The sequence below is a fragment of the Aethalodelphis obliquidens genome, unplaced genomic scaffold (genome assembly GCF_003676395.1).
Source record: "Aethalodelphis obliquidens isolate GAN/ISIS:26980383/991018 unplaced genomic scaffold, ASM367639v1 scaffold12, whole genome shotgun sequence".
NCBI classification, from domain to species: domain Eukaryota; kingdom Metazoa; phylum Chordata; class Mammalia; order Artiodactyla; family Delphinidae; genus Aethalodelphis; species Aethalodelphis obliquidens.
This window is the reverse complement of record NW_020837956.1, coordinates 17,791,971-17,807,044: the sequence shown is the minus strand read 5'-3', so window position 1 is coordinate 17,807,044 and position 15,074 is coordinate 17,791,971. Positions and strand designations below refer to the sequence as shown.

The 15,074-nt window shown below is 37.9% G+C and overlaps 1 protein-coding gene across 3 annotated transcripts in view; it reads left to right on the top strand.

The window, feature by feature from the left end:
* TTC27 (tetratricopeptide repeat domain 27) overlaps window positions 1-15,074 on the top strand; it is a 180,713-nt gene that overhangs the window by 132,351 nt on the left and 33,288 nt on the right. For all 3 annotated transcript variants that reach the window (XM_027113427.1, XM_027113428.1, XM_027113429.1), the window contains one exon: window positions 13,356-13,454. In XM_027113427.1, the coding sequence (XP_026969228.1) occupies window positions 13,356-13,454 (99 nt within the window). The remainder of the gene's footprint in view (window positions 1-13,355; window positions 13,455-15,074) is intronic.

Genomic DNA, 15,074 nt, shown 5'->3' with positions numbered 1-15,074 from the left:
ATTTGTGCCTAATATGCTGATAACACATCCAGTTTATTGTGTGTCCCAGATTTTTACTTTTGTTTTTTCTTTTTTTTAATTTTTGGCCACACTGCATGGCATGTGGGATCTTATTTCCCTGACCAGGGATTGAACCCGCGCCCCCTGCATTAGAAGCTCAGAGTCTTAACCACTGGACCACTAGGGAAGTCCCCAGATTTTTACTTTTTAAATGAAGTGCTATTATTAATAGTTACATTAAAAGAAGTTGGAACGGGTTTTCATAGACATTCATTTTGTACTTCTGTCTTCAGCCATAGCCTCATCTAGTGTTGTGTTTAATGCATGTGGTGGATGGAGCTCCCACTTTACGATGTGCTATAAAATCTGAAAGGTGGCCAGTAGGAGCCTGTATCTTTTTTCCCCAATGCTTTCCAGATGCAACTTAACTAACATTGCCCTTTAGAGGACAGTGTGTAGGATGCTTGCTGATAACATCAACTGTGTTTGCTCTGAGTGGCTGAGGGCAGCCACCTCCTTCAGGTTTTGGGTGGTGGTAGGAGAAATGTTTGAGCCAATGTCTCTATAAGCCCCTTGATATATATCAGACACTTGTGTCAAGCTGCAGCCTGTGAGATGCATGATGTTGCCTGGTTACCAGTTGGCAGAATTAGTGGGAAATATGGGGAATTGTAGGCTAGATAGATGTATGGGGAGTAGAGGCAAAGCAGTCCTGCCAGAAATAAAAGCACATGGAGAATAGGCTGAATTCCCTTGCTGCAGGGGTTTGGTCACTTACTGTATGTTCTAAATGTACCACTATTTCTATATTATATTGCTTGATAACTTTTTATATAGTTTATAGTAAACCCTTTTGGCAGCAATCATCTCCAAAAAGCAAACACATTTTTAAAATGTGTTTTTAGGGAATAATTAAGAACTTAATTTTCAGTTGTCAAGAGAGTAAATACATGTATTAATATAACTTGTCCAAGATTTAGCTGATATAATTAAATTCCACCTCAGGGGCCGTAATCATATCACTAATCACATGAAAACCAGAAGACCCAAGATTTCTGAAGAAACATTAGTGTTTATGTCAAAAGTTAGTAGTTGTTGTTGTTTTAATAGGAAGCATGTCCAAAGATGACAATTTAATATGCAGCTGTAGGAGGTGTATTTTCATGTCATTCTGTGAGACTGGACTTTTATCTAGAGCAAATGAAAATGCGCAAAATTAGTTTAGAAAATTAGTTGATACCAAATTTTTTCGTGTGTGTGTGAAAAGTGAGATCATAACAGTTAATATGCTAGCTCTTAGCAGAAGTAGTTCACTAACAGTTGAATCTGCCAGTTTTATATCAGTGACATCAGATGCTTCAAATAGAAAACTCATTAATTTGGTTCTCACAATGGTTTTAATTTTTTCACCTAATTATTGGATTCAAAATAAAATTTTTGGAAATTCACTCTATTAAAGTTGAAACATCTGACATTATTCTGAATGCTATTGTTAAACATCAAAGATAAAAGTATTTCTTTTAGTGGTGATAATAAGGATACAAATTTTCATGGAGCATGGCAACATGGTAAAAGTAATTCTCTTTTTGAATTAAGAAAACCAGTGGAACAGAAATGTACTTGGAATGGGTTGTAGTGGTGGACATAATATGATCCAAACAAGCTTCTACCAATGGAAATAAAAACTAGCGGTCGTCATTTACACATACTTTAATATACACTGTTTGGGTAATTAAATTACAAAATTCTTGTGATGTCTGATGTGATGTCTGATGTTGAATTAAAATAAAATTAGTGTGGCAGTATATACTTTCTCTTGTTCCTGCCCATCACCTAATGCACTATAAAAATGTTTGAGTTTTTTTTTTAATAAATTTATTTATTTATTTGTTTATTTATTTATGGCTGTGTTGGGTCTTTGTTGCTGTGCACGGACTTTCCCTAGTTGCAGTGAGCAGGGGCTACTCTTCATTGCGGTGCGCGGGCTTCTCATTGTCATGGCTTTTCTTGTTGCGGAGCACGGGCTGTAGTTGTACAGGCTTCAGTAGTTGTGGCATGTGGGCTCAGTAGTTGTGGCTTTCAGGCTCTAGAGCTCAGGCTCAGTAGTTGTGGCGCACGGGCCCAGCTGCTCCGTGGCATGTGGGATCTTCCCGGGCCAGGGCTCAAACCTGTGTCCCTTGCATTGGCAGGCAGATTCTTAACCACTGTGCCACTAGGGAAGCCCTGTTTGAGTTTTTTGAAGAATTTTTTAATAAATCAATTTAAGTGTCCTATAATGATAGGCACTTTTTTTTTTTAAGGAGTCTTTCGTTTGGGCTGCATTGTGTTCAAAATCAATTGGAAATCTTTTATGTATTCAATTAACGGAGTTCAAAAAAATTTCAGCTTTTACAACTTTTACCAGATTGTAATTATTGAAAGCAAACTTTCAAACAGGAAGACATTGAAATTTATCTTGAAGAGGAACAATGAGAGTTTAAATCATGTACAGGATTTAATTTAATAATGTATAATTGTACTTTTGAATATCCCTACTGTGTTAGTCTGCTAAGGGCTGACTGATACTACAGACTGGGTGGTTTAAACCACTGTGGGAATTAATTTTTTCACAGTTCTGGAAGCTAGAAGTCCAAGATCAAGGTGCCTTCAGGGTTGGTTTCTGGTGAGGTCTTTTCCTTGCTTTTAGACAGCTACCTTTTCACTGTCTCCTCACATGGCCTTTTCTCTGTTCATGTGTAGAGAGCTCCAGTGTCTTTTCTTCTTCTTCAAAGGATACCAGTCCTGTTGGATTAGGGCCTCACCACTTGACCTCATTTAACCTTAATTATCTCCTTAAAGGCCCTATCTCCAAATACAGTCACACTGCGGGTTGAGCTTCAACATATGAATTTTTTTTTTTTTTTTTCCTCTCTGCGGTACGCGGGCCTCTCACTGTTGTGGCCTCTCCCGTTGCGGAGCACAGGCTCTGGACGCGCAGGCTCAGCGGCCATGGCTCACGGGCCCAGCCGCTCCGCAACATGTGGGATCCTCCCGGACTGGGGCATGAACCCGTGTCCCCCGCATTGGCAGGCGGACTCTCAACCACTGTGCCACCAGGGAATCCCCAACATATGAATTTTGAGAGGGATACGGTTCAGTCTGTAACATCTACCTAGGAGGAATCTTTTCTTTGTAACCTTTTGTTATGAAACTTTCAATTATACAAAATATATACTAGCAGAGACCAGAATAAAGAGTCCCCTCCCATGTGCCTATGAACCAGCTTCAACAGTTACTAACTCATGACTGGGCCTGTTTCATCTATATTTCCCCACTCCATCCCATATTATTTTGAAACAAACCCAATATATCATTTCATTTTTAAATGTTTTAGTATGTATCTCTAAAAAAATAGGGACTTAAAAAAATAACCAAGTACCATTGTTCTTAAGATATCAATAATAATTTGCCAAAGCTTTTGATTTTAACTGAATAAATTTATATTCTATTCTAGAATAGAATGTAATTGAGAAGGCCTATAATTTATAAATTTGTAAGTTTGATGAAACCTACAAAGAATCATAAATTTGATGAATTATTTGATGAATTTTGTCCTGTTAAAAATATTTGTTGAAGAAAGGTACTCTAAATGGGGGCCAAAAGACAGAACCAAAGAAAAATATTTATAAGCTTCAGTATTAACAAAACTAGAATTCAGAATATCCTTTGTTTAGCAGCAGTTGCTCTGAGCTTCCTAGTTATCTCAGTACATTAAAAAAAATTTTTCCCGGCTTTGTTGAGATATAATTGACATATTGTATAATTGACATATTGTGTAAGGTATACAACGTGATAAGATTTGATACATGTATATATTGTGAAATGATTACCACAGGAGCATTAGTTAACACCTCTGTCACCTCACCTCTGTCACCTTTGTGTGTGTGTGATGATAATATTTAAGATCTACTCTTTTAGCAATTTTCAAGTATATAATACAGTATTGTTGCTGTATGTTAGATCCCCAGAACTTATTTATCTTATAACTGGAAGTTTGTATGCTTTGACCAACATCTCCCCACTTTCCCCCACCCCCAACTCCTGGCAACAACCATTCTGCTATTTCTATGAGTTTGGCTTTTTTAGATTCCACATACAAGTGAGAGCATATGGTATTTGTCTTTCTCTGTCTAACTTATTTCACTTAGCAAAATGCCCTCAAAGTTCATCCATGTTGTTGCCAAAGGCAAGATTTCCTTCTTTTTCATGGCTGAATAATATTTCACCCTGTGTGTGCACACACTCACACAATTTCTTTATACATTCATCTATTGACAGACAGTTTGTTTACATGTCTCAGCTATTGTGAATAATGCTACAGTGAACATGAGGGTGCAGATATCTCTTCGAGGAGTGATTTCATTTCCTTCAGCTATATACTCAGCAGTGAGATTGCTGGATCATACGGTGGTTCTATTTTTAATTTTTCCTCAATACATTTAGAAAGAATATTTTCTCAGCTAAAATTATTATGACCTACAAAGAGTCAATCAAAAGTTTTAACAATTTTAAATGTATTAACAATAAATTTGACAATTAACAATAAAGAATAACTTTGAAGTAGACAGTAGGCACTTTTATGAAAAAATTAAAAGTACTAAGATACTGAAAAAATTATCAGAAAATATCAATGACATGGTATTAGAATTAGATATGACTAAGGAACTGATTAGAGGATATGAATATCTGCTAAGAAAAATTGATTTTAATTCTGTAATATATTAGAGAAATATGCAAATGTCACAAATATATAGCTTGCTTAATATTCCTTTTGTTATTTTTAAATTTCAGATAATCAGAATTTACAAATTTTTAATATATTTTATTCAATAAATAATTTTACTTTTGAAAATGGTTTTCAAATAGAACCGTCTTTAGGTCCCCTGTTATATTAGTAGTAAAACCAATTTGACAATCAGTAGTTTGTTGGTCAATAAATAAGGTCTTTTTAAGGTCCTATAATTTTAATGATTTTTTTTAATGCCTTGTTTCATTTTTTAAAATGTTGCAGTTTGAACAGTACATTATGTGGTTGCCTCACTAAGCATTATCAAGATCCTGCTGTGAACCAGACACGGATGTGGGAATGAACCGGGCTGTGTCAGCCTATCAGCAGAGAGCAGAGAGTTTCCACTGGGAAATGATATGGACAGAACTAGTTTGTGAAGGGCCTTAAGTGCCTTTCTTCAGGATTAGTAACCCTACAGATATGGAAGTCTGTTGTGGTTTTGAATAAAAGAGTGATATGACAAAAGTGATATTCTAGGAAGTCTAAATAAGGGATGAATGTCATGGATGAGTGATCAGTGGCTTTAGCAGTGAGGATGGAAAGATAGAACAGGTTGAAGCTCATTATAAAGGAAAATTTTCTGGGCCTTATTCACTGGATTGGCAGCATTGAGGGAGAGTTCGGGATCTGAGAACATGCCAGTTTTCTCAGTTGTTTGGTTAAAAAGGAAATGTCCCTATTGATAGATACAGAGAATTCAGGAGGAAGGGAAAGTATCTTTGGTAGGGGAAGATGATGTGTTTTGAGTGTTGAATATGAAGAGATGTTGCCGTGTCGAAGTAGAGAGGGCTCACAGTCCAGTGAAAGCCAGTCCAAGCCTGAAGCCTAGGAGTGAGGCCAAGAACTGAGCTTGCAGATTGGGGCTTTTCTGTGGAAGTAAGGTGAATCCATGCAAGTGAATGAACTCTTGACAGAAAACTGTGTTGGAAGAGAACACGAGGCAAAATCTTGAACTTCGGGCATCTCCTGGGGTTGGAGGAAGGTAGAAGAAGTAGCACCAGTGAAATATGATTCAAACAAAATATACCAGAGTCTTAGTCAGAGGGATAGAAGGACCCCAAAGAAGGGAGTCATGGAAACTAAAGGAAGAACAAGTATCCGTAAGAAATGTCACGTGTAGTGATAAAGTCTAAAGAGAGCTAAGAAGAGTTTATTGGATTTGGAGCTCACTAACGACCTTCAAGACCGCTTCAGGAGGCAAAAGAGTGTGTGGCAGCTGAGGAAATGGACATAACATCCATAGACTGTTCTTTTTAAGAGCATGTCAAGGAAATGAGAGTCAAAATGTAGAGTGTTGTGCCAAGGGGCAGAAGAGTCAAGTAACACTGTTCAAGCTACTGGAGACCTTTATGTGGTTGAATCCAGTGAGTGAAGAAGAGATTGAATGTTATAGAGAGAGATGGGTTGCTAACCTAGGGAATGTCATTCTAGGAAGGAGTGAAATGAGAAGAGATGAAGGCATTAGCTCTGGAAACAGAATAATGTTTCCAACGAAACAGGAAAGAAGATGAGAGCATTAATATTATAATAGCAGTTTCTGTTTATTAAGCATCTTCTAGAGTGTAAGCTAGAATATAAGTGTAAATGAACTGTTTATAAAATCACTGTGAGGTATTGGGGGAGGGGTTACGAAAGAATTGTGTTGAGATGTAGCCTCTTGCTCTCCTTTGGTTTATATGGGCTAAATGGAGAGAAGAGGCAGAAGTAACTTTTCCTGTGACCAAGGGGTAGAGTAAATAGACGCCATGCTTTGGGTGCCTAGTGATGGTGTGATGAAAAGGAGGTAAGGCCTGATGGAGATGTCACGAACTAAGAGGAGTGGTTGGGATTTAGATAGGAGGCAAAAATTAGGCAAATAGTTTCGAGAAAGGAGACTAGCAGATGCAAAAATCAAGCATGTAGCAAGCAAACGTTTCTTGGTAGCTGTAGGTTTTGACTATTTATTCTTTTTTTTTTTTTTTTTTTGGCGGTACGCGGGCCTCTCACTGTTGTGGCCTCTCCCGTTGCGGAGCACGGGCTTCAGACTCGCAGGCTCAGCGGCCATGGCTCATGGGCCCAGCCGCTCCGCGGCATGTGGGATCTTCCCAGACCGGGGCACGAACCCGTGTCCCCTGCATCAGCAGGCGGACTCCCAACCACTGCACCACCAGGGAAGCCCTGACTATTTCTTCTTAAATTCAGTTGTAATGATAATTCTAGCAGCCAACGTTGAGTATTTACTAGGTGCCAGGTACTATTCTAAGCATTTTGCATACAGTTTTAATCCTCAGCCCAATCCCCAAGGTACTTACTGCTATTCCCCTCATTTCACAGGTGAGGAAATAGAGGGTTAATTAATTTACACGCGATCCCACAGCTTATGAGGTGTGGCGCTGGGATCGGGGTGGGGCTTTCTGATTTCAGAGCACTTACTCTTAACCTGTTCATTGTTTTGCCTCTAGAGGATGTTGTCTTATTCAGGAAGGAATGGCAGATTTGGCTGAGGTCAAGTTAGACGTTATGGAAAGCCTTGAATAGAAGACTGTCGGGTTTGAACGTTTTTCTTTAATACATAACCATTGGGGCTTTTGTCAGGAGCAAAGCAAAGTTGTAACTTTGATGTAATGGGACAGTCCAGCACATGACAGTGGGTGACTCTCTGCGAGACCAGGGAGTTTTAGAGGAATCAAGGCAACCTTTCCCTGCCCGTGCTATATGTAAGACTAGACTTCCACGATGTAGTACTCTGATAGAGTTGTTAATTAACCTGAGAACGTTTGTTCTTCTTTGATTTGTAGGGGTCAACTTTTTCTCTTTCATTTCAGTTCTTGAAAGAAGAAATGTTTTTATTTGAAATGGAGTTAGAGTTTCTGTTGTGCACTTGTGTTACTGTGGTGGGGAGGTTCGAGGATTGGAGCTTACATTCCAGTGGAGAAGAGAATAACCATATGCGAATAATATGTAGAGAAAAAAGAGATTCTTTCTCTTTTGTTCTTCCTTTCTCATATTGGTAAGCAATAAAAAATGAAACTCTTAAGGTCTAACTTGCGTAACTGCCAAGAAATACGAGCACTGTGATAACATCTGGGCTGTAGCTGGGACTAAGGGGTAGAGGGGAGGGCAGAGCTCTGCGGCCATAGACCTGACTCTGAATCCTAGTAATCCCAAGGTAAATCACTTCATCTTTCTGAGCTTCAGTTTCCTCATTTGTAAAGTGGAGATATAATCCCTATCTCAATTTGCTGTTGGGAAAATTAGAGCCAATATGTATAAAGTATCTAGCATATTTCCTGGCCCATAGTAAGTTCTCAGTTGTCGTGGAGTTTTCTGTCCTGCCCATTGCAGTGTGGTAGAAAATCATTGTTCCCCCATTATCTGTAGCCTAAAGATAGGGAGGTAATATCTAACAGGAGAGTTTCATGCAGATGATGTGTAAACACCCATGTTACCTCACATGTGAATTCTCTGGAAAGAGCAGGCAAATAGAAGAACCAGTGGTAACCAAGTCTAGGACAGGAATAAGAGGAGGACACTAAACAATTAATACCCTTTCTAGTAAAAGAAAAAAAGTGTGTATAAAATTCAGTTGCTCTTGTAGTTTAAAAGAAGACACTGACATAGAGGAAACTTTTGAGAGAGAGGGAGAAGCTGGCAGGTTAAGACTTGTGTTTCCTTAGGGAGGAGAACATAGTATTTAATAGTAAATGAGAAATTTGGTTACGAAAGAGTTGGTGGTGCACATTTTTAAAAACTATGAGCAGCGAGCATCATTTTAGGAAAAGATATTACCAGACAACATTGATAACTCTCTTGGATTTGGCTTGGGTCATTTCCTGTTTAATGAAGCCGCATTCAACAACTTATCTGCATTTGGGGTCATGGGAATGAGTCAGGGGTATAGAAAGGAGAGAATGGAGAATGTAGCTTGGCTTCAGGATTCAATTATAATGTGTTACACTTTATTATATGGAACATCAGAAAAATTCAGTCAATCCTGTAAGGAAAATTAGTAAAAAAACAAAAAAAACCAAAAAAAACCAAAAGTGAAGCTACTGATTATTCATTGATTCTGCAGAAGCCTTGAGGAGGAAGGAAATTTGAATAGTAGGCTCATAATTTAAGAAAGAAAATTGTAATACATAAGTAAATGACACCTATTGCAGATGTGCTTTAAATACCCTTGTAAAAATTAACTTTTAAAAGTAATCCATGCCCACTGTCCAGTGGTACTTAGTGTTCAACTTCTATTTTAATTATTAAGGTTTAGTAAGTGTTGCAGTTACTCTCTTCATCACATGTATTGCACACCAGAAACCAGGAACCATTGTGTGGCTTTAGGCAAATCATTTCTTTTCTAGGCCTCATTTTCCTCACCGCCTCTTTTCATTGATTTCTAAGCCTGTAATTGATCTGATTTCCTCCTAGTTTGTCAACCCTGCTGATTCTAAGTATTCTATTTGCATCATCAGTGTACTTGTTCTGCCACTAGATGGCATTAATGTACCTTTGAACCCTGTCACCTCCAGGTTTTCAGAATCTGAGGTCTGAAGGAGCCTTGGAATTTTTGCTTAATCCACCCCCCCACCCCCCTATTTAACAACTGGGGAACTAAGACTCAGAGGTTAAGTGACATGGCCAAGGTCATACAGTACCTTAGAACCTCTTGAATCCCAGTCATTTATCTTTCCCTCTATTGCACTGTTTCTGTAGGGGGCTTTTGAGGGAAATTCAAAGAGAGATCATGTTTTCAACCATTCCTGCTTTTTGATAATTATCTTTAAAATAATTTAAAACCATTCTTCAAGTGCATATATCATCATATTAAAGATAAATAGTTGGTCTGCTTTTGTGTTTCTGTACTGGCTCCCTCCGAGGAAAAAGCTAGACTGTCAGCTTCTAAAGATCACTGCCCTGCCTACAGCTTGCCTGCCTTCACAATTTGCCTTGGAAATAAGCTCCACAGAAATCTCCACCAGAGCGTCTCTGTCAGATGATTATCTTTCTCCATCCTTGCCCAGTCCCTTGGTAAGAGATTTGCCTTTCAGCTCTTTCCTCCAACCAAACAGCCATCGATTCTTCTGCTTCATCTTTGTCCACTTGCCTAATCCAGAGAGCTTTTGGAGGGGGGAATTAGATGATGCCCTGGTTCTTAAAAAATTGGTCTCCTGGGTTTTCCCAGCACATGTTAATTGGACTCTTTCCTTCCCCCCAACACCCCGCCCTCTCTACTGGTGACAAGGATGGCACTGCCGTAAATCATGGCTGTGTGTGGGGCAGACGGTGTAGCGGGGGGCGGCATGGTCACGTGGAGATGATGTGGGCTCTGGAGTCACACTGACTGGGCCTCGAATCTCTTCTTTTGCTGACTGCCTCTGGTCCATGGTCACCTCTTGAATGAGGGTGATATTTACTGCCTCACAAGGCTGTTGTGAGGAATAGATGAGGTTAATGTTTGGAAAGCTCGCAGTATCAGTGCTTGGCAAACATTGTAGGTGCTCATTAAGTGCTAATCTGGTTGCTGTTGTATGGAGAGGACAGCAGTGACTATAGTATATGAAGAGTTGGAGCCTAAGGGAGGGTGTCAGCCAGAGGAGCTAGTTTCTTCAATGGAGAAAAAAGGGAGGGATGCAGGTATGCCAGGGTCTGTCTCAGTGTTTTGGAGAAATAGTGTAGAAGTGTGCCGCCCAGTACGGTAGCCACTAGCCACATGTGGCGGTTGAGCACTTGAAGTATGGCTGGTCCAAACTGAGATGCTGTAAGTGTAGGACACACATCAGGTTTCAAAGACGTCATACGAAAAAAATGAACATAAAATATCTCGATAATTTTGTATATTGATAACATGTTGAAATGATACTATTTTGGATATGTAGAGTTAAATAAAGTATGTTATTAACATTCATTTCACCCATTTCTTTTTACTTTTTAAAATAGCTACTAGCAAATGTAATGAGGCTAGCATTATATTTCTATCTGATAGCATTGGACTAGAAGATAGAGACCTTTGGTACTCAACCATATACAACTTTAATTTGGGGAATCATGTGAGTTTTCTTTTTTTTTTTTGAAGCTTCTTTTGATTTTTTTTTCTTTTATGATGTTCTGTTCTTCAGAGCATGACCATCGTAAATCAAGATGCCAGTGAGGATAATATAGATTAAGTAATAGTTTAAAATGAAAAGAGTAAGAGGCACTGAATATTCTCCTTAGTCCGCCAAATTCCGAAGACCTCAATTGAGATGCAGGGTATGAATGCAGTTTTGATGGTTTAGTGGGTCAGCCAGAGCAGTTAGAAGATCCTAGAGTTGTTGGTTTTTTTTTAAGCCATTTCATGATTTCAAAGAATAGGATGTGTACAGAAGTCATCTCCCATCATAATTATATGTTATCAGTAGATGAAAACCTACTAGCAGTTAATGATTCTAGAATTTTCTTTCAGACACAAATTAAAAAGCAATTATACAAATTACCAAGAGCGAAAAGAGAATCATAATACTATATATTAAATTGCCATCTGCCTGGTTTTCATCAAATTTATTTTGGTTTTAGGACGTTGGTTACAAAATATTGACTTGCTTTGAAAACCTAAAGATCAACAGTAATCTCATCACCAGCTTGTGTTAGAGCTGTGAGATAATTGCTAATTTCAGACGTTTGTAACCTTCGTTTTTTCAGGTGGATTGAAAAATAAAGTTCTTTATTTACATCTTAAATTTACACTTGCTGTTTTTTATAACACATGTGAAATAGTTTTGTGGGGAGTTTGTCCTTTGCTGATGCAGGAAGCAAGCAGGGCACGTGCATTTTGAGAACTTCGAGGGCAATTCTCATTCTTCTTGATTTAGTCCCAGAATGAGGTTATACCTCATTCCAAGTAAACTTGCTGCCATGATTTATTGGGGTATGAGATGCTGTCAATTGTAAGAGGCACATGTAAGTGCCACCTTGTATAGAAAGTTGAATGCTGCCAATAAAACTCTGATCAGCTGTGGGTTATTAAGATGCATCTATTGCAGAGATGTTAAATGGAAAAAAAAAGTGTACCTTATAAATGATGAAATATAATACACAGATTTTGAAACTTTCAACTAGGTTAAAAGTAAGAGAGCTTGTTTTATATGTTGTTTTATACGTTAGCATCAGACCCTCCCCAAATGAGTCACGTTTAGTGAGTATGGAACTCTTTTCAGTTAATTCTGTAAATAACCAGACAAAAGCAAAGTGTAATGAGCTAATTTTTAAGTTGCTAGAGTCCCTTGATTGAGAAAAGTGAACTTCTAACTTTATTTCCACCTAGTACCTCTGCATCCCCCCCACCCCCCCAAACACACAGCCACCCCGTTTCTAGCCATTACCTATACCTCTAACAAAATCTCTTCTCTTAAAGGCTCCTCATAGCAGTTATTTATAGCCTCTTGTGAATTCAAGGCAAAGTGTTAAATTGCCCAAGGATGTTTGCTTTCTAAGCCTTATCTCTAATTATCGGCTAAAAATCTATATCTGCTTAAAGAAATTTCAGGCCTCAACTAGCCATATGGAACAAGTTTTGTAGGAATGGCAGGGGGAGGAGGGATGTAGGGGCAGCTTCCTACTTGCCTCTGTGGAAGGCTATGGACAGATAACAGAGCACCTCATTTCCTTTCCCACCCTAAAGTGTTCAACCAAGTCTGTCTGCTGGCTTACTGCCTTTGTACTGGAAGTCAAAGAAAGTAAGAAAGTAAACTGCATTCTGCTGCTGGCCTTACTAACTATATCTAAAAGGAAAGCAAAGTTGTAATAGCTGCATTTCTGACTAATTTCATTGAATTTTTATCAGTCTTATCTTCCTTTTGACAGAGGCTATTGAATTTTAAGGAAACCCTGTGATGTAAAGAATTCTTTTGTGATTTCAATAGCTACTTCCTAATTTACCTGTTTTCTACATCTCTAAGTTTACAAATCATACTGACTTAAGTCAGGCTTTCCTCTTTGAATGACTCTTTGGTAATCCAGATTCTCAGCCTGCTTTTTCTAAATTATTTTGGGCATGCCTAAACAGATACATGCTAGGGCAATTTGGCTCTTGGTTAAACTGCAGAAGTACTTGTGGTCTAACTTGAAGATGGAAGCAGAAATTTTTCCTCTCAAGTTTGTAATACATTCATCAGTTGTGAACCTGCTGATGCTCTGTATACTTTCTACATAGTTACATAGATGCTCAGTAAAAATGTTAGATTAATCCCACATTTATAATATCAGGGCTTGTCAACAGAGCTGTCCATTGCTTTCATGGAGTTGGTTAACACAAAAAATGGTCTTTCTCGGTAAAAGACGTGCAGTGATATTGCACGTGCTTTCAGTGTTGTATTAGCTTCGAAAATTATATGGAAAAATGCCATCTCCATTGCTAAGTTTCCTACATTTAAACTAATATAAAATGTAAGCCAAATTATAGCTCTACATTCTTTATAGTAGTGTAGTGTGTTTGTTGATAGTATCTTAAATGATTTTCAGGTTAATTCTATAAATGTCTATGTGTTTGAATGACTTTGTCTTTTGGTCTTTGCAGCTCGGGGTGTGGTTTTCTCTGGGCTGTGCCTATCTGGCCTTGGAAGACTATGGAGGTTCAGCAAGGGCATTTCAGCGCTGTGTGACTCTAGAACCTGACGTAAGTTTGTTTGTTCTTCTTTCCTTATTACAGCTTTTTGGTACTCTTTAAGTTATTTGAATTGTACTGCAGTTCAGAACAGCAATTCCTATGGGTCTGTAGTTTCAGTTATGTAAGATGAGTACACCTAAAATTTTTAAAAAGGTTGATCTCATGTTGAGTGTTCTTATCACAGTAAGAAAAGAGAGCGAGAGAGAGAGAAAGCGGCAAAAAGATTCAAACTTTGTATTATTTTATGTCAAAAAAAAAAGAAGAACACCAATTCCTTTTGTGGTGGAGGAAGGTATCTCTTTGGCAGAAGGTCACACCCTAAGTTATATGAGTTATAAATATAGAAATAAGTTTCTTCTCGTAATAGCTAAGTTATTCATTGTTTTGTTTAGAAAATAGTTTTGGTAGAACAGTTTTTTAGTTAAAAATATACTTTGCTGAGTATACAGCAAAGTGTCACATATATTTTGTTGCTCACCAGCATGTGCTGCCTATGTTAATTGCACTATTAGAAAGTTCTTTTAGTCTATAAATATTTGACAGCTTTACTGAGATGGTAAATAATTCGCATGCCATCTAGTTCATCCATTTAAAGTGTACAATATAATGATTTTTAAAATTATTTTCAGAATTGTGCAACCATCCCCACAGTCAATTTTAGAACATTTTTATTACCATAAAAAGAAATGCCCTGTACCTGTTAGCAGTCACTCCTCATTTCTCCCAAACACCTTCCACGTCTACCCCCCATCCCCACCCCTAGGCAACCACTAATGGACATTCTGTCTCTGTAGATTTGTCTATTCTGAATATTTCATATCAGTGGAATCATACAATGCGTGGTCTTTTTGACTGCCTTTCTTCACTTAGATTAATGTTTTCACAATTCATCCATTCTCTATTCAAAAATTTGAGAAACTGCCAGACTGTTCTCTAAAGCACCATTTTACATCCCCACCAGCAATGTGTGAGGGCTCTAATTTCTCAACATCTTTGGCAACACTTGTCTTTGATTATTGTCTGTCTTTTTGATTACAGTCATCCTAGTAGGTGGTATCTTGTTGTGGTTTCGATTTGCATTTCCTTGATGGCTGATGATGTTGAGCATCTTTTTATGTGCTTTTTGGCCATTTGTGTATCATCTTTGGAGAAATGTTTATTGATATCCTTTACCTATTTGGGTTATTGGTCTTTTTACTGTTGAGTTGTAAGAATTCTTTATATATCCTAGATACAAATCTGATATCAAATATATGATTTGCAAATATTTTCTCCTATTCTGCAAGTTGTTTTTCACTTTCTTGATAGTGTCTTTTGAGGTACAAAAGTTTTTAATTTTGATGAGGTCCAGCCTGTCTGTTTTTTCTGTTGTTGCTTGTGCTTTTGGTGTCATATTTAAGAATCTGTTGCCAAATCTAAGATCATGAAGATTACCTTATCTTTTCTTCTAAGAGTTTCATTGGTTTAGCTCTTATGTTTATGTCAAATCTGCTGTTAAACATATTCATTAAACTTGTTATACTATGTGTGGTGGTGGATATTCACTAAACTTATTGTGGTAATCAATATATCCCACCGATATATACACATATATCAAATCATTATGTAGTACACCTAAAAGTAATACAA